The sequence below is a fragment of the Entelurus aequoreus genome, linkage group LG28 (assembly GCF_033978785.1).
Source record: "Entelurus aequoreus isolate RoL-2023_Sb linkage group LG28, RoL_Eaeq_v1.1, whole genome shotgun sequence".
NCBI lineage: Eukaryota > Metazoa > Chordata > Actinopteri > Syngnathiformes > Syngnathidae > Entelurus > Entelurus aequoreus.
In genome coordinates, this window is record NC_084758.1 from 33,379,056 (window position 1) to 33,404,784 (window position 25,729).

General features: G+C 32.7%; 1 protein-coding gene across 1 annotated transcript in view; it reads left to right on the forward strand.

Annotated features, from left to right (window-relative positions):
- The window catches only part of glra1 (glycine receptor, alpha 1), a 249,441-nt gene that overhangs the window by 199,994 nt on the left and 23,718 nt on the right, over nt 1-25,729 (forward strand). Inside the window, 1 exon segment of the mRNA XM_062039934.1 lies at nt 14,139-14,276. Within this exon segment, the coding sequence (XP_061895918.1) occupies nt 14,139-14,276 (138 nt within the window).

A 25,729-nucleotide genomic window follows, 5' to 3' on the forward strand; every position in this document is an offset into this window, starting at 1 on the left:
CTATTTTATATTGTAGACAACACCACAACATGACATTGTACTTTTTAACACCAACATATGGTGACTGTTAGTTTTCTCTGTCATCTATTTTATATTGTAGACAACACCACAACATGACATTGTACTTTTTAACACCAACATATGACTGTTAGTTTTCTATGTCATCTATTTTATATTGTAGACAACACCACATGACATTGTACTTTTTAACACCAACATATGACTGTTAGTTTTCTCTGTCATCTATTTTATATTGTGGACAACACCAAAACATGACATTGTACTTTTTAACACCAACATGACTGTTAGTTTTTTATGTCATCTATATTATATTGTAGACAACACCACAACATGACTTTGTACTTTTTAACACCAACACATGACTGTTAGTTTTCTATGTCATCTATTTTATATTGTAGACAACACCACAACATGACATTGTACTTTTTAACACCAACATATGACTGTTAGTTTTTTATGTCATCTATTTTATATTTTAGACAACACCACAACATGACATTGTACTTTTTAACACCAACATATGACTGTTAGTTTTATGTCATCTTTTTTAATTGTAGACAACACCACAACATGACATTGTACTTTTTAACACCAACATGACTGTTACTTTTCTATGTCATCTATTTTATATTGTAGACAACACCACAACATGACATTGTACTTTTTAACACCAACATATGGTAACTGTTAGTTTTCTCTGTCATCTATTTTATATTGTAGACAACACCACAACATGACATTGTACTTTTTAACACCAACATATGACTGTTAGTTTTCTATGTCATCTATTTTATATTGTAGACAACACCACATGACATTGTACTTTTTAACACCAACATATGACTGTTAGTTTTCTCTGTCATCTATTTTATATTGTGGACAACACCAAAACATGACATTGTACTTTTTAACACCAACATGACTGTTAGTTTTTTATGTCATCTATTTTATATTGTAGACAACACCACAACATGACTTTGTACTTTTTAACACCAACACATGACTGTTAGTTTTCTATGCCATCTATTTTATATTGTAGACAACACCACAACATTACATTGTACTTTTTAACACCAACATGACTGTTAGTTTTCTGTCATCTATTTTATATTGTAGACAACACCACAACATGACATTGTACTTTTTAACACCAACATATGACTGTTAGTTTTCTGTCATCTTTTTTAATTGTAGACAACACCACAACATGACATTGTACTTTTTAACAGCAACACATGACTGTTAGTTTTCTATGTCATCTATTTTATATTGTAGACAACACCACAACATGACATTGTACTTTTTAACACCAACATATGGTGACTGTTAGTTTTCTATGTCATCTATTTTATATTGTAGACAACACCACAACATGACATTGTACTTTTTAACACCAACATATGGTGACTGTTAGTTTTCTATGTCATCTATTTTATATTGTAGACAACACCACAACATGACATTGTACTTTTTAACACCAACATATGACTGTTAGTTTTCTATGTCATCTATTTTATATTGTAGACAACACCAAAACATGACATTGTACTGTTTAACACCAACATATGACTGTTAGTTTTCTATGTCATCTATTTTATATTGTAGACAACACCACAACATGACATTGTACTTTTTAACACCAACATATGACTGTTAGTTTTCTATGCCATCTATTTTATATTGTAGACAACACCACAACATGACATTGTACTTTTTAACACCAACATATGACTGTTAGTTTTCTCTGTCATCTATTTTATATTGTAGACAACACCACAACATGACATTGTACTTTTTAACACCAACATATGACTGTTAGTTTTCTATGTCATCTATTTTATATTGTAAACAACACCACAACATGACATTGTACTTTTTAACACCAACATATGACTGTTAGTTTTCTATGTCATCAATTTTATATTGTAGACAACACCACAACATGAAATTGTACTTTTTAACACCAACATATGACTGTTAGTTTTCTATGTCATCTATTTTATATTGTAGACAACACCACAACATGACATTGTACTTTTTAACACCAACATATGACTGTTAGTTTTCTATGTCATCTATTTTATATTGTAGACAACACCACAACATGACATTGTACTTTTTAACACCAACATATGACTGTTAGTTTTCTATGACATCTATTTTATATTGTAGACAACACCACAACATGACATTGTACTTTTTAACACCAACATATGACTGTTAGTTTTCTATGTCATCTATTTTATATTGTAGACAACACCACAACATGACATTGTACTTTTTAACACCAACATATGGTGACTGTTAGTTTTCTCTGTCATCTATTTTATATTGTAGACAACACCACAACATGACATTGTACTTTTTAACACCAACATATGACTGTTAGTTTTCTATGTCATCTATTTTATATTGTAGACAACACCACATGACATTGTACTTTTTAACACCAACATATGACTGTTAGTTTTCTCTGTCATCTATTTTATATTGTGGACAACACCAAAACATGACATTGTACTTTTTAACACCAACATGACTGTTAGTTTTTTGTGTCATCTATATTATATTGTAGACAACACCACAACATGACTTTGTACTTTTTAACACCAACACATGACTGTTAGTTTTCTATGTCATCTATTTTATATTGTAGACAACACCACAACATGACATTGTACTTTTTAACACCAACATATGACTGTTAGTTTTTTATGTCATCTATTTTATATTTTAGACAACACCACAACATGACATTGTACTTTTTAACACCAACATATGACTGTTAGTTTTATGTCATCTTTTTTAATTGTAGACAACACCACAACATGACATTGTACTTTTTAACACCAACATGACTGTTACTTTTCTATGTCATCTATTTTATATTGTAGACAACACCACAACATGACATTGTACTTTTTAACACCAACATATGGTAACTGTTAGTTTTCTCTGTCATCTATTTTATATTGTAGACAACACCACAACATGACATTGTACTTTTTAACACCAACATATGACTGTTAGTTTTCTATGTCATCTATTTTATATTGTAGACAACACCACATGACATTGTACTTTTTAACACCAACATATGACTGTTAGTTTTCTCTGTCATCTATTTTATATTGTGGACAACACCAAAACATGACATTGTACTTTTTAACACCAACATGACTGTTAGTTTTTTATGTCATCTATTTTATATTGTAGACAACACCAAAACATGACATTGTACTTTTTAACACCAACATGACTGTTAGTTTTCTATGCCATCTATTTTATATTGTAGACAACACCACAACATGACATTGTACTTTTTAACACCAACATGACTGTTAGTTTTCTGTCATCTATTTTATATTGTAGACAACACCACAACATGACATTGTACTTTTTAACACCAACATATGACTGTTAGTTTTCTGTCATCTTTTTTAATTGTAGACAACACCACAACATGACATTGTACTTTTTAACAGCAACACATGACTGTTAGTTTTCTATGTCATCTATTTTATATTGTAGACAACACCACAACATGACATTGTACTTTTTAACACCAACATATGACTGTTAGTTTTCTATGTCATCTATTTTATTTTGTAGACAACACCACAACATGACATTGTACTTTTTAACACCAACATATGGTGACTGTTAGTTTTCTATGTCATCTATTTTATATTGTAGACAACACCACAACATGACATTGTACTTTTTAACACCAACATATGACTGTTAGTTTTCTATGTCATCTATTTTATATTGTAGACAACACCAAAACATGACATTGTACTGTTTAACACCAACATATGACTGTTAGTTTTCTATGTCATCTATTTTATATTGTAGACAACACCACAACATGACATTGTACTTTTTAACACCAACATATGACTGTTAGTTTTCTATGCCATCTATTTTATATTGTAGACAACACCACAACATGACATTGTACTTTTTAACACCAACATATGACTGTTAGTTTTCTCTGTCATCTATTTTATATTGTAGACAACACCACAACATGACATTGTACTTTTTAACACCAACATATGACTGTTAGTTTTCTCTGTCATCTATTTTATATTGTAGACAACACCACAACATGGCATTGTACTTTTTAACACCAACATATGACTGTTAGTTTTCTATGCCATCTATTTTATATTGTAGACAACACCACAACATGACATTGTACTTTTTAACACCAACATATGACTGTTAGTTTTCTCTGTCATCTATTTTATATTGTAGACAACACCACAACATGACATTGTACTTTTTAACACCAACATATGACTGTTAGTTTTCTATGTCATCTATTTTATATTGTAAACAACACCACAACATGACATTGTACTTTTTAACACCAACATATGACTGTTAGTTTTCTATGTCATCAATTTTATATTGTAGACAACACCACAACATGACATTGTACTTTTTAACACCAACATATGACTGTTAGTTTTCTATGTCATCTATTTTATATTGTAGACAACACCACAACATGACATTGTACTTTTTAACACCAACATATGACTGTTAGTTTTCTATGTCATCTATTTTATATTGTAGACAACACCACAACATGACATTGTACTTTTTAACACCAACATATGACTGTTAGTTTTCTGTCATCTATTTTATATTGTAGACAACACCACAACATGACATTGTACTTTTTAACACCAACATATGACTGTTAGTTTTCTATGTCATCTATTTTATATTGTAGACAACACCACAACATGACATTGTACTTTTTAACACCAACATATGACTGTTAGTTTTCTATGTCATCTATTTTATATCGTAGACAACACCACAACATGACATTGTACTTTTTAACACCGACATATGACTGTTAGTTTTCTATGTCATCTATTTTATATTGTAGACAACACCACAACATGACATTGTACTTTTTAACACCAACATATGACTGTTAGTTTTCTATGTCATCTATTTTATATTGTAGACAACACCACAACATGACATTGTACTTTTTAACACCAACATATGACTGTTAGTTTTCTCTGTCATCTATTTTATATTGTAGACAACACCACAACATGACATTGTACTTTTTAACACCAACATATGACTGTTAGTTTTCTATGTCATCTATTTTATATTGTAGACAACACCACATGACATTGTACTTTTTAACACCAACATATGACTGTTAGTTTTCTCTGTCATCTATTTTATATTGTGGACAACACCAAAACATGACATTGTACTTTTTAACACCAACATGACTGTTAGTTTTTTATGTCATCTATTTTATATTGTAGACAACACCACAACATGACTTTGTACTTTTTAACACCAACACATGACTGTTAGTTTTCTATGTCATCTATTTTATATTGTAGACAACACCACAACATGACATTGTACTTTTTAACACCAACATATGGTGACTGTTAGTTTTCTCTGTCATCTATTTTATATTGTAGACAACACCACAACATGACATTGTACTTTTTAACACCAACATATGACTGTTAGTTTTCTATGTCATCTATTTTATATTGTAGACAACACCACATGACATTGTACTTTTTAACACCAACATATGACTGTTAGTTTTCTCTGTCATCTATTTTATATTGTGGACAACACCAAAACATGACATTGTACTTTTTAACACCAACATGACTGTTAGTTTTTTATGTCATCTATATTATATTGTAGACAACACCACAACATGACTTTGTACTTTTTAACACCAACACATGACTGTTAGTTTTCTATGTCATCTATTTTATATTGTAGACAACACCACAACATGACATTGTACTTTTTAACACCAACATATGACTGTTAGTTTTTTATGTCATCTATTTTATATTTTAGACAACACCACAACATGACATTGTACTTTTTAACACCAACATATGACTGTTAGTTTTATGTCATCTTTTTTAATTGTAGACAACACCACAACATGACATTGTACTTTTTAACACCAACATGACTGTTACTTTTCTATGTCATCTATTTTATATTGTAGACAACACCACAACATGACATTGTACTTTTTAACACCAACATATGGTAACTGTTAGTTTTCTCTGTCATCTATTTTATATTGTAGACAACACCACAACATGACATTGTACTTTTTAACACCAACATATGACTGTTAGTTTTCTATGTCATCTATTTTATATTGTAGACAACACCACATGACATTGTACTTTTTAACACCAACATATGACTGTTAGTTTTCTCTGTCATCTATTTTATATTGTGGACAACACCAAAACATGACATTGTACTTTTTAACACCAACATGACTGTTAGTTTTTTATGTCATCTATTTTATATTGTAGACAACACCACAACATGACTTTGTACTTTTTAACACCAACACATGACTGTTAGTTTTCTATGCCATCTATTTTATATTGTAGACAACACCACAACATGACATTGTACTTTTTAACACCAACATGACTGTTAGTTTTCTATGTCATCTATTTTATATTGTAGACAACACCACAACATGACATTGTACTTTTTAACACCAACATATGACTGTTAGTTTTCTGTCATCTTTTTTAATTGTAGACAACACCACAACATGACATTGTACTTTTTAACAGCAACACATGACTGTTAGTTTTCTATGTCATCTATTTTATATTGTAGACAACACCACAACATGACATTGTACTTTTTAACACCAACATATGACTGTTAGTTTTCTATGTCATCTATTTTATTTTGTAGACAACACCACAACATGACATTGTACTTTTTAACACCAACATATGGTGACTGTTAGTTTTCTATGTCATCTATTTTATATTGTAGACAACACCACAACATGACATTGTACTTTTTAACACCAACATATGACTGTTAGTTTTCTATGTCATCTATTTTATATTGTAGACAACACCACAACATGACATTGTACTTTTTAACACCAACATATGACTGTTAGTTTTCTATGCCATCTATTTTATATTGTAGACAACACCACAACATGACATTGTACTTTTTAACACCAACATATGACTGTTAGTTTTCTCTGTCATCTATTTTATATTGTAGACAACACCACAACATGACATTGTACTTTTTAACACCAACATATGACTGTTAGTTTTCTATGTCATCTATTTTATATTGTAAACAACACCACAACATGACATTGTACTTTTTAACACCAACATATGACTGTTAGTTTTCTATGTCATCAATTTTATATTGTAGACAACACCACAACATGACATTGTACTTTTTAACACCAACATATGACTGTTAGTTTTCTATGTCATCTATTTTATATTGTAGACAACACCACAACATGACATTGTACTTTTTAACACCAACATATGACTGTTAGTTTTCTGTCATCTATTTTATATTGTAGACAACACCACAACATGACATTGTACTTTTTAACACCAACATATGACTGTTAGTTTTCTATGTCATCTATTTTATATTGTAGACAACACCACAACATGACATTGTACTTTTTAACACCAACATATGACTGTTAGTTTTCTATGTCATCTATTTTATATTGTAGACAACACCACAACATGACATTGTACTTTTTAACACCGACATATGACTGTTAGTTTTCTATGTCATCTATTTTATATTGTAGACAACACCACAACATGACATTGTACTTTTTAACACCAACATATGACTGTTAGTTTTCTATGTCATCTATTTTATATTGTAGACAACACCACAACATGACATTGTACTTTTTAACACCAACATATGACTGTTAGTTTTCTCTGTCATCTATTTTATATTGTAGACAACACCACAACATGACATTGTACTTTTTAACACCAACATATGACTGTTAGTTTTCTATGTCATCTATTTTATATTGTAGACAACACCACATGACATTGTACTTTTTAACACCAACATATGACTGTTAGTTTTCTCTGTCATCTATTTTATATTGTGGACAACACCAAAACATGACATTGTACTTTTTAACACCAACATGACTGTTAGTTTTTTATGTCATCTATATTATATTGTAGACAACACCACAACATGACTTTGTACTTTTTAACACCAACACATGACTGTTAGTTTTCTATGTCATCTATTTTATATTGTAGACAACACCACAACATGACATTGTACTTTTTAACACCAACATATGACTGTTAGTTTTTTATGTCATCTATTTTATATTTTAGACAACACCACAACATGACATTGTACTTTTTAACACCAACATATGACTGTTAGTTTTATGTCATCTTTTTTAATTGTAGACAACACCACAACATGACATTGTACTTTTTAACACCAACATGACTGTTACTTTTCTATGTCATCTATTTTATATTGTAGACAACACCACAACATGACATTGTACTTTTTAACACCAACATATGGTGACTGTTAGTTTTCTCTGTCATCTATTTTATATTGTAGACAACACCACAACATGACATTGTACTTTTTAACACCAACATATGACTGTTAGTTTTCTATGTCATCTATTTTATATTGTAGACAACACCACATGACATTGTACTTTTTAACACCAACATATGACTGTTAGTTTTCTCTGTCATCTATTTTATATTGTGGACAACACCAAAACATGACATTGTACTTTTTAACACCAACATGACTGTTAGTTTTTTATGTCATCTATTTTATATTGTAGACAACACCACAACATGACTTTGTACTTTTTAACACCAACACATGACTGTTAGTTTTCTATGTCATCTATTTTATATTGTAGACAACACCACAACATGACATTGTACTTTTTAACACCAACATGACTGTTAGTTTTCTGTCATCTATTTTATATTGTAGACAACACCACAACATGACATTGTACTTTTTAACACCAACATATGACTGTTAGTTTTCTGTCATCTTTTTTAATTGTAGACAACACCACAACATGACATTGTACTTTTTAACAGCAACACATGACTGTTAGTTTTCTATGTCATCTATTTTATATTGTAGACAACACCACAACATGACATTGTACTTTTTAACACCAACATATGACTGTTAGTTTTCTATGTCATCTATTTTATTTTGTAGACAACACCACAACATGACATTGTACTTTTTAACACCAACATATGGTGACTGTTAGTTTTCTATGTCATCTATTTTATATTGTAGACAACACCACAACATGACATTGTACTTTTTAACACCAACATATGACTGTTAGTTTTCTATGTCATCTATTTTATATTGTAGACAACACCAAAACATGACATTGTACTGTTTAACACCAACATATGACTGTTAGTTTTCTATGTCATCTATTTTATATTGTAAACAACACCACAACATGACATTGTACTTTTTAACACCAACATATGACTGTTAGTTTTCTATGTCATCTATTTTATGTTGTAGACAACACCACAACATGACATTGTACTTTTTAACACCAACATGACTGTTAGTTTTCTGTCATCTATTTATATTGTAGACAACACCACAACATGACATTGTACTTTCTAACACCAACATATGACTGTTAGTATTCTGTCATCTATTTTATATTGTAGACAACACCACAACATGACATTGTACTTTTTAACACCAATATATGACTGTTAGTTTTCTATGTCATCTATTTTATATTGTAGACAACACCACAACATGACATTGTACTTTTTAACACCAACATATGACTGTTAGTTTTCTATGTCATCTATTTTATATTGTAGACAACACCACAACATGACATTGTACTTTTTAACACCAACATATGACTGTTAGTTTTCTATGTCATCTATGTTATATTGTAGACAACACCACAACATGACATTGTACTTTTTAACACCAATATATGACTGTTAGTTTTCTATGTCATCTATTTTATATTGTAGACAACACCACAACATGACATTGTACTTTTTAACACCAACATATGACTGTTAGTTTTCTATGTCATCTATGTTATATTGTAGACAACACCACAACATGACATTGTACTTTTTAACACCAACATATGACTGTTAGTTTTTTATGTCATCAATTTTATATTGTAGACAACACCACAACATGACATTGTACTTTTTAACACCAACATGACTGTTACTTTTCTATGTCATCTATTTTATATTGTAGACAACACCACAACATGACATTGTACTTTTTAACACCAACATATGGTGACTGTTAGTTTTCTCTGTCATCTATTTTATATTGTAGACAACACCACAACATGACATTGTACTTTTTAACACCAACATATGACTGTTAGTTTTCTATGTCATCTATTTTATATTGTAGACAACACCACATGACATTGTACTTTTTAACACCAACATATGACTGTTAGTTTTCTCTGTCATCTATTTTATATTGTGGACAACACCAAAACATGACATTGTACTTTTTAACACCAACATGACTGTTAGTTTTTTATGTCATCTATTTTATATTGTAGACAACACCACAACATGACTTTGTACTTTTTAACACCAACACATGACTGTTAGTTTTCTATGTCATCTATTTTATATTGTAGACAACACCACAACATGACATTGTACTTTTTAACACCAACATGACTGTTAGTTTTCTGTCATCTATTTTATATTGTAGACAACACCACAACATGACATTGTACTTTTTAACACCAACATATGACTGTTAGTTTTCTGTCATCTTTTTTAATTGTAGACAACACCACAACATGACATTGTACTTTTTAACAGCAACACATGACTGTTAGTTTTCTATGTCATCTATTTTATATTGTAGACAACACCACAACATGACATTGTACTTTTTAACACCAACATATGACTGTTAGTTTTCTATGTCATCTATTTTATTTTGTAGACAACACCACAACATGACATTGTACTTTTTAACACCAACATATGGTGACTGTTAGTTTTCTATGTCATCTATTTTATATTGTAGACAACACCACAACATGACATTGTACTTTTTAACACCAACATATGACTGTTAGTTTTCTATGTCATCTATTTTATATTGTAGACAACACCAAAACATGACATTGTACTGTTTAACACCAACATATGACTGTTAGTTTTCTATGTCATCTATTTTATATTGTAAACAACACCACAACATGACATTGTACTTTTTAACACCAACATATGACTGTTAGTTTTCTATGTCATCTATTTTATGTTGTAGACAACACCACAACATGACATTGTACTTTTTAACACCAACATGACTGTTAGTTTTCTGTCATCTATTTATATTGTAGACAACACCACAACATGACATTGTACTTTCTAACACCAACATATGACTGTTAGTATTCTGTCATCTATTTTATATTGTAGACAACACCACAACATGACATTGTACTTTTTAACACCAATATATGACTGTTAGTTTTCTATGTCATCTATTTTATATTGTAGACAACACCACAACATGACATTGTACTTTTTAACACCAACATATGACTGTTAGTTTTCTATGTCATCTATTTTATATTGTAGACAACACCACAACATGACATTGTACTTTTTAACACCAACATATGACTGTTAGTTTTCTATGTCATCTATGTTATATTGTAGACAACACCACAACATGACATTGTACTTTTTAACACCAATATATGACTGTTAGTTTTCTATGTCATCTATTTTATATTGTAGACAACACCACAACATGACATTGTACTTTTTAACACCAACATATGACTGTTAGTTTTCTATGTCATCTATGTTATATTGTAGACAACACCACAACATGACATTGTACTTTTTAACACCAACATATGACTGTTAGTTTTTTATGTCATCAATTTTATATTGTAGACAACACCACAACATGACATTGTACTTTTTAACACCAACATGACTGTTACTTTTCTATGTCATCTATTTTATATTGTAGACAACACCACAACATGACATTGTACTTTTTAACACCAACATATGGTGACTGTTAGTTTTCTCTGTCATCTATTTTATATTGTAGACAACACCACAACATGACATTGTACTTTTTAACACCAACATATGACTGTTAGTTTTCTATGTCATCTATTTTATATTGTAGACAACACCACATGACATTGTACTTTTTAACACCAACATATGACTGTTAGTTTTCTCTGTCATCTATTTTATATTGTGGACAACACCAAAACATGACATTGTACTTTTTAACACCAACATGACTGTTAGTTGTTTATGTCATCTATTTTATATTGTAGACAACACCACAACATGACTTTGTACTTTTTAACACCAACACATGACTGTTAGTTTTCTATGTCATCTATTTTATATTGTAGACAACACCACAACATGACATTGTACTTTTTAACACCAACATGACTGTTAGTTTTCTGTCATCTATTTTATATTGTAGACAACACCACAACATGACATTGTACTTTTTAACACCAACATATGACTGTTAGTTTTCTGTCATCTTTTTTAATTGTAGACAACACCACAACATGACATTGTACTTTTTAACAGCAACACATGACTGTTAGTTTTCTATGTCATCTATTTTATATTGTAGACAACACCACAACATGACATTGTACTTTTTAACACCAACATATGACTGTTAGTTTTCTATGTCATCTATTTTATTTTGTAGACAACACCACAACATGACATTGTACTTTTTAACACCAACATATGGTGACTGTTAGTTTTCTATGTCATCTATTTTATATTGTAGACAACACCACAACATGACATTGTACTTTTTAACACCAACATATGACTGTTAGTTTTCTATGTCATCTATTTTATATTGTAGACAACACCAAAACATGACATTGTACTGTTTAACACCAACATATGACTGTTAGTTTTCTATGTCATCTATTTTATATTGTAAACAACACCACAACATGACATTGTACTTTTTAACACCAACATATGACTGTTAGTTTTCTATGTCATCTATTTTATGTTGTAGACAACACCACAACATGACATTGTACTTTTTAACACCAACATGACTGTTAGTTTTCTGTCATCTATTTATATTGTAGACAACACCACAACATGACATTGTACTTTCTAACACCAACATATGACTGTTAGTATTCTGTCATCTATTTTATATTGTAGACAACACCACAACATGACATTGTACTTTTTAACACCAATATATGACTGTTAGTTTTCTATGTCATCTATTTTATATTGTAGACAACACCACAACATGACATTGTACTTTTTAACACCAACATATGACTGTTAGTTTTCTATGTCATCTATTTTATATTGTAGACAACACCACAACATGACATTGTACTTTTTAACACCAACATATGACTGTTAGTTTTCTATGTCATCTATGTTATATTGTAGACAACACCACAACATGACATTGTACTTTTTAACACCAATATATGACTGTTAGTTTTCTATGTCATCTATTTTATATTGTAGACAACACCACAACATGACATTGTACTTTTTAACACCAACATATGACTGTTAGTTTTCTATGTCATCTATGTTATATTGTAGACAACACCACAACATGACATTGTACTTTTTAACACCAACATATGACTGTTAGTTTTCTATGTCATCTGTTTTATATTGTAGACAACACCACAACATGACATTGTACTTTTTAACACCAACATATGACTGTTAGTTTTCTGTCATCTTTTTTAATTGTAGACAACACCACAACATGACATTGTACTTTTTAACACCAACATATGACTGTTAGTTTTCTATGTCATCTATTTTATATTGTAGACAACACCACAACATGACAGTGTACTTTTTAACACCAACATATGACTGTTAGTTTTTTATGTCATCAATTTTATATTGTAGACAACACCACAACATGACATTGTACTTTTTAACACCAACATATGACTGTTAGTTTTCTATGTCATCTATTTTATATTGTAGACAACACCACAACATGACATGACAATATTAGAGTGCATGAATTTTGAAATATTCATGTCCTGTCTGAAGGTTGTTTTCATCACTTAATAAAGTCAATAAAGAGCAGGAAGTGATCAAATGTCGTCATCATTGATGAAGAATCATCTCGGTGATGAGCAGAAGTTGACAATGACAGGTCCACCAAGTGCTGACTGACTCTCTTGTCTCCAGTCGGCTACACCATGAACGACCTGATCTTCGAGTGGGATGAGAAGGGTGCGGTGCAAGTGGCTGACGGACTCACACTTCCTCAGTTCATCCTCAAGGAGGAGAAGGACCTGCGCTACTGCACCAAACACTACAACACAGGTGAGCGCCCCCGCTGGACACCTGTGGTACTGACATGCACGCGCACACACACATATACACACACGCACACATTCACGCAGAGACACACGCACGCATACATACACACAGACGCACGCACACACATGCACACACACGCACGCACACACACGTACACACACATTCACGCAGAGATACACACACGCATACACATGCACACACACGCACGCACACAAACACACGCACGCACACATTCACACACACGCATACACATGCACACACATACACGCACGCACACATACACACACAGACACGCATGCATGCACACGCACGCACGCACACACACACACATGCACACACGCACACATCAACACACACACGCACACATCAACACACACACGCACACACATACAGACATACATGTACACCTACACGTACACTTCACGCATACACATGCACACACACGCACGCACACAAACACACGCACACACACATACAAACACACGCATACACATGCACACACATACACACACGCACACATACACACACAGAGACACGCATGCATGCACACGCACGCACGCACACACACACACACATGCACACACATCAACACACACACACACACACATACAGACATACTTGCACACATACACATACACTTCACGCATACACATGCACACACACGCACGCACACATACACACTCAGACGCGCATGCATGCACACGCACGCACGCACGCACACACATGCACACACGCACACATCAACACACACACACACACACACAGACATACATGCACACATACACACATGCACACACACGCGCACACGTCAACACACACACGCACACATGCTCCTACACACTCACACACACATACACGCACACATACAGACACGCACACACACACGCATACACATGCACACACACACACACACGTGCACACACACGCACACATCAACAAACACGTGCACCTACACACTCACACACACATACACGCACACATACGCATACAACAACATGCACACGTGCACCTACACACACATGCACGTACACACACGCACACATCAACACCCACACATACATGCACACATACACACACAACACACACACGCACACATGCACTTACACACTCACAACCACATTCACGCACACGTACACACATGCACAGACACACACACGCATACACGTGGACACACACACGTGCACACACACAACAACATGCACACATGCACTTACACGCACACGCACGTACACACACGCACACGTCAACACACACACATACATGCACACAGGCACACATCAACACACACACGCACAAGTGCACCTACACACTCACACACATACACTCACACATACACACGCGCACACAACAACATGCACACGTGCACCTACACACACACACACGCACTTACACACACGCACACATCAACACACACACGTTCTTGCACACACACATCAACACACACACGCACACATGCACTTACACACTCACACCCACATACACACACACATACACACACGCACAGACACACACGCATACACGTGGACACACACACGTGCACACACACGCACACATTAACACACACGTGCACCTACACTCTCACACACACAAACAAGTACACGTACACACGCACACAACAACATGCACACGTGCACCTACACACACACACGCAAGTACACACACATTCACATTCACGTACACACACACACGCACATATAAACACACACACACACGCACACACACACCCAGCTGCCTCTTCATCCGCCATAAAGCAGCAGCGGCAGTGTGGTTTATGTTGATGATTAATGAAGTGTGTGTGTGTGTGTGTGTGTGTGTGTGTGTGTGTGTGTGTGTGTGTGTGTGTGTGTGTGTGTGTGTGTGTGTGTGTGTGTGTGTGTGTGTGTGTGTGTGTGTGTGTGTGTGTGTGTGTGTGTGTGTGTGTGTGTGAGAGAGAGAGCGATTCCGCCTGGCAACAACACAAAGACTGGCCGACAAAAGTCCTCTTTGAAATACTAATTACTTTTCTGCTGCAATGCAGAACTTGTACACCCCAACACTTTACAACCTCGCTGATCCTCTTTACTACATACTTACTACATGTTTACTACTTACTTACTACTTACTTACTACATACTTACTACATGTTTACTACTTACTTACTAAATACTTACTACTTACTTACTACATGTTTACTACTTACTTACTAAATACTTACTACTTACTTACTACATGTTTACTACTTACTTACTAAATACTTACTACTTACTTACTACATGTTTACTACTTACTTACTAAATACTTACTACTTACTTACTACATGTTTACTACTTACTTACTACATACTTACTACTTACTTACTACATGTTTACTACTTACTTACTACATACTTACTACTTACTTACTACATGTTTACTACTTACTTACTACATACTTACTACATGTTTACTACTTACTTACTACATACTTAGTACATGTTTGCTACTTACTTACTACATACTTACTACTTACTTCTACATGTTTACTACTTACTTACTACATGTTTACTACTTACGTACTACTTACTTACTACATGTTTACTACATACTACATGTTTACTACTTACGTACTACATACTTACTACTTACTTACTACATGTTTACTACTTACTACATACTTCTTACTTATTTACTACATGTTTACTACTTACTTACTACGTACTACATACTTACTACATACTTACTACATACAAATTACTACATACTACATGTTTATTACTTACTTACTACATACTTACTACTTAGTTACTACATGTTTACTACTTACTTACTACATATTTACTGCTTACTACATGTTTACTACTTACTTATTACATACTTAATACAAAATTACTACATACTACATACTTACTACATACTACTTATTTACTACATACTTACTACATGTTTACTACTTACTTACTACATACTTACTACTTACTTACTACATGTTCACTTCTTACTTACTACATACTACTTACTTACTACATGTTTACTACTTACTTACTACATACTACATACTTAATACAAACTACTCACTTACTACATACTTACTACATGTTTACTATTTACTTACTACATACTTACTACATACTACTTGTTTACTACTTACTTACTACATACTACATACTTACTACATACTTACTACATACTACTTACTACATACTTACTACATGTTTACTACTTACTTACTACATACTTACTACATGTTTACTACTTACTACATACTTACTACTTACTACATGTTTACTACTTACTGACTACATACTACATACTTACTACTTATTTAATACATACTTCCTAATGTTCAATACTTACTTACTACATACTACTTACTTACTTAATACTTACTACATGTTTACTACTTACTTACTACATACTACTTACTTACTACATACTACTTACTTACTACATATTTACTACATACTTACTACATGTTTACTACTTACTTACTACATGTTTCTCAATTACTTACTACATGCTTACTACATGTTTACAACACTTTATAACTCTTTGATCCTCCTTATCTCATGTTTACTACATGTTTACTACTTACTTACTACATACTACATGTTTACTACTTACTTACTACATACTTACTACATGTTTACTACTTACTTACTTCATTTTTACTACTTACTTACTAAATGTTTACTATATACTTACTACATGTTTACTACTTACTTACTACATACTTACTACATGTTTACTACTTACTTACTACATTTTTACTACTTACTTACTACATGTTTACTATATACTTACTACATGTTTACAACACTTTGTAACATCTCATTGTCCTGCTGGACCTGATCCTCCTTAGACCAGAAACTTACTACATGTTTTCTACATATTTACTACATACTTACTACATGTTTACTGCACTTTACAACGTCTCATTGTCCTGCTGGACCTGATCCTCCTTAGACCACATGCTTACTACATACTACATGTTTACTACATACTTACTACATGTTTACTAAATGTTTACTACACTTTGTAACGTCTCATTGTCCTGCTGGACCTGATCCTCCTTACACCACATGTCCCACAGCCTTACTACATACTTGCTACATACTGCCTACATACTTACTACATGTTTACTACATTTTGCAATGTATCATTGTCCTGCTGGACCTGATCCTCCTTACACCACATGTCCCACAGCTTACTACATACTTGCTACTTGTTTACTTCATGTTCAAATGTTTACTGCATGTCTACATGTTTACTACTTTTTATTACATGTTAACTACATGTTTACTATATGTTTACATGTTTACATTTTATTACATGTTTGCTACAAGTTTACTTCATGTTTGCTACATTTTTATTACATGTATACTACATATTTACTTCATGTTTACTACATTGTATTACATGTTTGCTACATATTTACTACGTTTGCTACATTTTATTACATGTTTACTACATACTTGCTACATGTTTGCCTCATGTTTAAATGTTTACTACATGTCTACATGTTTACTACATTTTATTACATGTTAACTACATGTTTATTATATGTTTACATGTTTCCATTTTATTACATGTTTGCTACAACTTTACTTCATGTTTGCTACCTTTTATTACATGTATACTACATATTTACTACATGTTTACTACATTGTATTACATGTTTGCTACAAGTTTACTGCAAGTTTGCTACATTTTATTACATGTTTACTACATGTTTACTTCATGTTTACTACATATTTACTTTATGCTTACTACAATTTTACTACATGTTTTCTACATATTATCTACATATTTACTACATGTTTACTACACGTTAAGTTCATGCTTTGTGCAGGTTTGCTGCATGTTTACTACCTGTGTACTTCACGTTTAAAAAAAATTCTACACATTTACTTCATGTTTACTACAATTTTGCTACATGTTTACTACATTTTTACTACCTGTTTACATATTTACTACAACTTTACAACATGTTTACTACATGTTTACATATTTACTACAACTTTACATGTTTACTACATTTGTACCACATTTTTACTATATGTTCACATATTTACTACAACTTTACATCATGTTTACTACATTTTACTACATGTTTACATATTAACTACAACTTTACAACTTATTTACTATAACTTTACAACTTATTTACTACAACTTTACAACATATTTACTGCATTTTTACATATTTACTACAACTTTACAACATGTTTACTACATTTGTACTACATTTTTACTATATGTTTACATATTTACTACAACTTTACATCATGTTTACTACATTTTACTACATGTTTACATATTTACTACAACTTTACAACATGTTTACTACATTTGTACTACATTTTTACTATATGTTCACATATTTACTACAACTTTACATCATGTTTACTACATTTTACTACATGTTTACATATTAACTACAACTTTACAACTTATTTACTATAACTTTACAACTTATTTACTACAACTTTACAACATATTTACTGCATTTTTACATATTTACTACAACTTTACAACATGTTTACTACATTTGTACTACATTTATACTATATGTTTACATATTTACTACAACTTTACATCATGTTTACTACATTGTACTACATGTTTACATATTAACTACAACTTTACAACTTATTTACTATAACTTTACAACTTAGTTACTACAACTTTACAACATATTTACTACATTTTTACATATTTACTACAACTTTACAACATGTTTACTACATTTGTACTACATTTTTACTATATGTTTGCATATTTACTACAACTTTACATCATGTTTACTACATTTTACTACATGTTTACATATTAACTACAACTTTGCAACATGTTTTCTACATGTTTACATATTTACAATATATTTACTACAACTTTACAACATGTTTACTACATTTCTACTACATTTTTACTATACGTTCACATATTTACTACAACTTTACATCATGTTTACTACATTTTACTACATGTTTACATATTAACTACAACTTTACAACTTATTTACTATAACTTTACAACTCATTTACTACAACTTTACAACATATTTACTACATTTTTACATATTTACTACAACTTTACAACATATTTACTACATTTTTACATATTTACTACAACTTTACAACATGTTTACTACATTTGTACTACATTTTTACTAAATGTCTACATATTTACTACAACTTTACATCATGTTTACTACATTTAACTACATGTTTACATATTAACTACAACTTTGCAACATGTTTTCTACATGTTTACATATTTACAATATATTTACTACAACTTTACAACATGTTTACTACATTTGTACTACATTTTTACTATACGTTCACATATTTACTACAACTTTACATCATGTTTACTACATTTTACTACATGTTTACATATTAACTACAACTTTACAACTTATTTACTATAACTTTACAACTCATTTACTACAACTTTACAACATATTTACTACATTTTTACATATTTACTACAACTTTACAACATATTTACTACATTTTTACATATTTAGTACAACTTTACAACATGTTTACTACATTTGTACTACATTTTTACTATATGTTTACATATTTACTACAACTTTACATCATGTTTACTACATTTTACTATATGTTTACATATTAACTACAACTTTGCAACATGTTTTCTACATGTTTGCATATTTACAATATATTTACTACAACTTTACAACATTTTACTACATGTTTATATATTTAATAAAACTTTACAAAAAAATTACTACAATTTTTACTCCATGTTTACATATTTACTACAACTTTACAACATGTTTATTACAATGTAGGAAGCATTGTACATTGTAAACATTCTACAAATATTGTAATCTTCCTTACATTCTCTTTACATTCAAGGTGTGTGTGTGTGTGTGTGTGTGTGTGTGTGTGTGTGTGTGTGTGTGTGTGTGTGTGTGTGTGTGTGTGTGTGTGTGTGTGTGTGTGTGTGTGTGTGTGTGTGTGTGTGTGTGTGTTGTAGACTACTAGTCCAGGGTAATAAATGTGTATTTCAGCTGTAAAGCAACTTCCTTCCTCCTTTCTGTCCTCCCTCTTTTCCTCGTCTGCGTGATGAAGCTCTCGTCCTCTTCCTCACTCGCATTTTTATCATCATTATTGATCTTCATATTTATAATTATTATTGATCCTCCTATTTATAATTATTATTGATCTTCATATTTATAATTATTATTGATCTTCATATTTATAATTATTATTGATCCTCCTATTTATAATTATTATTGATCCTCCTATTTATAATTATTATTGATCCTCCTATTTATAATTATTATTGATCTTCATATTTATAATTATTATTGATCTTCATATTTATAATTATTATTGATCCTCCTATTTATAAATATTATTGATCTTCATATTTATAAATATTATTAATCTTCATATTTATAATTATTATTGATCTTCATATTTCTAATGATTGTTGATCTTCATATGTCTAATTATTATTGATCATCATATTTCAAATTATTATTGATTGTTGTTGTTGTTGTTTCGGCTGTTGTTGTTGTTGCTGCTGGGTTTTCTATTGTTTTTGCTGTTGTTGTTGTTTCTGCTGTTTTTGCTGTTGTTGTTTTTGCTGCTGCTGCTGTTGTTGTTGTTTCTGCTGTTTTTGCTGTTGTTGTTTTTGCTGCTGCTGCTGTTGTTGTTGTTTCTGCTGTTTTTGCTGTTGTTGTTTTTGCTGCTGCTGCTGTTGTTATTGTTTCTGCTGTTTTTGCTGTTGTTGTTGTTGCTGCTGTTTTTGCTGTTGTTGTTGCTGCTGTTGCTGTTTTTGCTGATGTTTCTGCTATTGTTGTTGCTGCTGCAGCTGTTGTTGTTGTTGATGCTGCTGTTTTTGCTGTTGTTTCTGCTATTGTTGTTGCTGTTGTTGCTGCTGCAGCTGTTGTCGTTGCTGTTGCTGCTGCTGTTGTCGTTGTTGTTGTTGCTGCTGCTGTTGTCGTTGCTGTTGCTGCTGTTGTCGTTGTTGTTGTTGTTTCTGTTGTTGTTGTTGCTTCTTTTGTTGTTGCTGCTGCTGTTGTTGTTGCCTTTTTTCTGTTGTTGCTGCTGTTGTTGTTTTTTTCTGTTGTTGCTGCTGTTGATGTTTTTCGATGGTTCTGCTGTTGTTGCTGTTTTATGTTGTTTTTCTTGCTTCTGTTGCGGCTACTGTTGTTGCTTTTGTTGTTGTTGTTGTTGCATGTTGTTGTTTTTCGATGGTTCTGCTGTTGTTGCTGTTTTATGTTGTTTTTCTTGCTTCTGTTGCGGCTACTGTTGTTGCTTTTGTTGTTGTTGTTGTTGCATGTTGTTGTTTCTGCTGCAGCTTTTGTTGCTGTTGTTTTTTTTGCTTCTGTTGTCGTTGCTGTTGTTGCTGTTGTTGTTTTTGCTTCTGTTGTCGTTGCTGTTGTTGCTGTTGTTGTTTTTGCTTCTGTTGTCGTTGCTGTTGTTTCTGTTGTTGTTTTTGCTTCTGTTGTCGTTGTCTCTGCTGCCGTTGTTGTTTTTCCTTCTGTTGCTGCTGTTGTTATTGTTGTTGTCTTGGTGAGCAAAGGTTTTCTTGTTCTTCTTGGCGCTTTCAAGCATCTTCTGAGCGTCCGTGACGTTCAACATGTTTGCCGTCGCTCGCCATTCAGCTTCCTGTCGCTCCCGTTTCCCGCGTGATGTTCACGTGGCTGAGGGAAGATGACATTTGCTTTCTGAGCTGTCAACTTCTTACGCCGTCTTTTTCTCGTCTGCTTGAGCAAAGCCAACATCCTCCCGGCCTGACCTCCATGATGTGTGCCATCAGGACCAGGAACGTGTCAAATACTTCTGGCAGTACACTTCAAGTAGTACACTGGCTGTATACTGTCTGTACTGCTTTCTCAAAGTCAATAAGTACACTCTGTGTACTACTGTCTTAAAGTCAATAAGTATACTCTGTGTACTACTGTCTTAAAGTCAATAAGTACATAGAGTGTACTACTGTCTTAAAGTCAATAAGTACACTGTGTACTGCTGTCTTAAAGTTAATAAGTACACTCTGTGTAGTAATGTCTTAAAGTCAATAAGTACACTGTGTACTGCTGTCTAAAAGTTAATAAGTACACTCTGTGTAGTAATGTCTTAAAGTCAATAAGTATACTCTGTGTACTACTGTCTTAAAGTCAATAGAGTGTACTGCTGTGTTAAAGTCAATAAGTACACTCTGTGTACTACTGTCTTAAAGTCAATAAGTATACTGTGTGTACTACTGTCTTAAAGTCAATAAATACACTGTGTACTGCTGTCTTAAAGTCAATAAGTACACTCTGTGTACTACTGTCTTAAAGTCAATAAGTATACTGTGTGTACTACTGTCTTAAAGTCAATAAGTACACTGTGTACTGTTGTCTTAAAGTTAATAAGTACACTCTGTGTAGTAATGTCTTAAAGTCAATAAGTACACTGTGTACTGCTGTCTAAAAGTTAATAAGTACACTCTGTGTAGTAATGTCTTGAAGTCAATAAGTATACTCTGTGTACTACTGTCTTAAAGTCAATAGAGTGTACTGCTGTCTTAAAGTCAATAAGTATACTCTGTGTACTACTGTCTTAAAGTAAATAGAGTGTACTGCTGTGTTAAAGTCAATAAGTACACTCTGTGTACTACTGTCTTAAAGTCAATAAGTATACTGTGTGTACTACTGTCTTAAAGTCAATAAATACACTGTGTACTGCTGTCTTAAAGTCAATAAGTACACTCTGTGTACTACTGTCTTAAAGTCAATAGGTACACTGTGTACTGTTGTCTTAAAGTTAATAAGTACACTCTGTGTACTACTGTTTTAAAGTCAATAAGTATACTGTGTGTACTACTGTCTTAAAGTCAATAAGTACACTGTGAACTGCTGTCTTAAAGTTAATAAGTACACTCTGTGTAGTAATGTCTTTAAGTCAATAAGTATACTCTGTGTACTACTGTCTTAAAGTCAATAAGTACACTCTGTGTACTGCTTTCTCAAAGTCAATAAGTACACTCTGTGTACTACTGTCTTAAAGTCAATAGAGTGTACTGCTGTCTTGAAGTCAATAAGTATACTCTGTGTACTACTGACTTAAAGTCAATAGAGTGTACTGCTGTGTTAAATTCAATTAGTACATTCTGTGTACTACTGTCTTAAAGTCAATAAGTATACTGTGTGTACTACTGTCTTAAAGTCAATAAGTACACTCTGTGTACTGCTGTCTTACTACTGTGTAGACTTGTGTTCAGGTGTGTAGACTTGTGTTCAGGTGTGTATACTTGTGTTCAGGTGTGTATACTTGTGTTCAGGTGTGTAGACTTGTGTTCAGGTGTGTAGACTTGTGTTCAGGTGTGTAGACTTGTGTTCAGGTGTGTATACTTGTGTTCAGGTGTGTAGACTTGTGTTCAGGTGTGTATACGTGTGTTCAGGTGTGTATACGTGTGTTCAGGTGTGTAGACTTGTGTTCAGGTGTGTAGACTTGTGTTCAGGTGCTTTCTCAAAGTCAATAAGTACACTCTGTGTACTACTGTCTTACTACTGTGTAGACTTGTGTTCAGGTGTGTAGACTTGTGTTCAGGTGTGTAGACTTGTGTTCAGGTGTGTAGACTTGTGTTCAGGTGTGTAGACTTGTGTTCAGGTGTGTAGACTTGTGTTCAGGTGTGTAGACATGTCTTCAGGTGTGTAGACTTATGTTTAGGTGTGTATACTTGTGTTCAGGTGTGTAGACATGTCTTCAGGTGTGTAGACTTGTGTTCAGGTGTGTATACTTGTGTTCAGGTGTGTAGACTTGTGTTCAGGTGTGTAGACTTGTGTTCAGGTGTGTATACTTGTGTTCAGGTGTGTAGACTTGTGTTCAGGTGTGTATACTTGTGTTCAGGTGTGTATACTTGTGTTCAGGTGTGTAGACTTGTGTTCAGGTGTGTATACTTGTGTTCAGGTGTGTAGACTTGTGTTCAGGTGTGTAGACTTGTGTTCAGGTGTGTAGACTTGTGTTCAGGTGTGTATACTTGTGTTCAGGTGTGTAGACTTGTGTTCAGGTGTGTATACGTGTGTTCAGGTGTGTATACGTGTGTTCAGGTGTGTAGACTTGTGTTCAGGTGTGTAGACTTGTGTTCAGGTGCTTTCTCAAAGTCAATAAGTACACTCTGTGTACTACTGTCTTACTACTGTGTAGACTTGTGTTCAGGTGTGTAGACTTGTGTTCAGGTGTGTAGACTTGTGTTCAGGTGTGTAGACTTGTGTTCAGGTGTGTAGACTTGTGTTCAGGTGTGTAGACTTGTGTTCAGGTGTGTAGACTTGTGTTCAGGTGTGTAGACTTGTGTTCAGGTGTGTAGACTTGTGTTCAGGTGTGTAGACATGTCTTCAGGTGTGTAGACTTATGTTTAGGTGTGTATACTTGTGTTCAGGTGTGTAGACATGTCTTCAGGTGTGTAGACTTGTGTTCAGGTGTGTATACTTGTGTTCAGGTGTGTAGACTTGTGTTCAGGTGTGTAGAC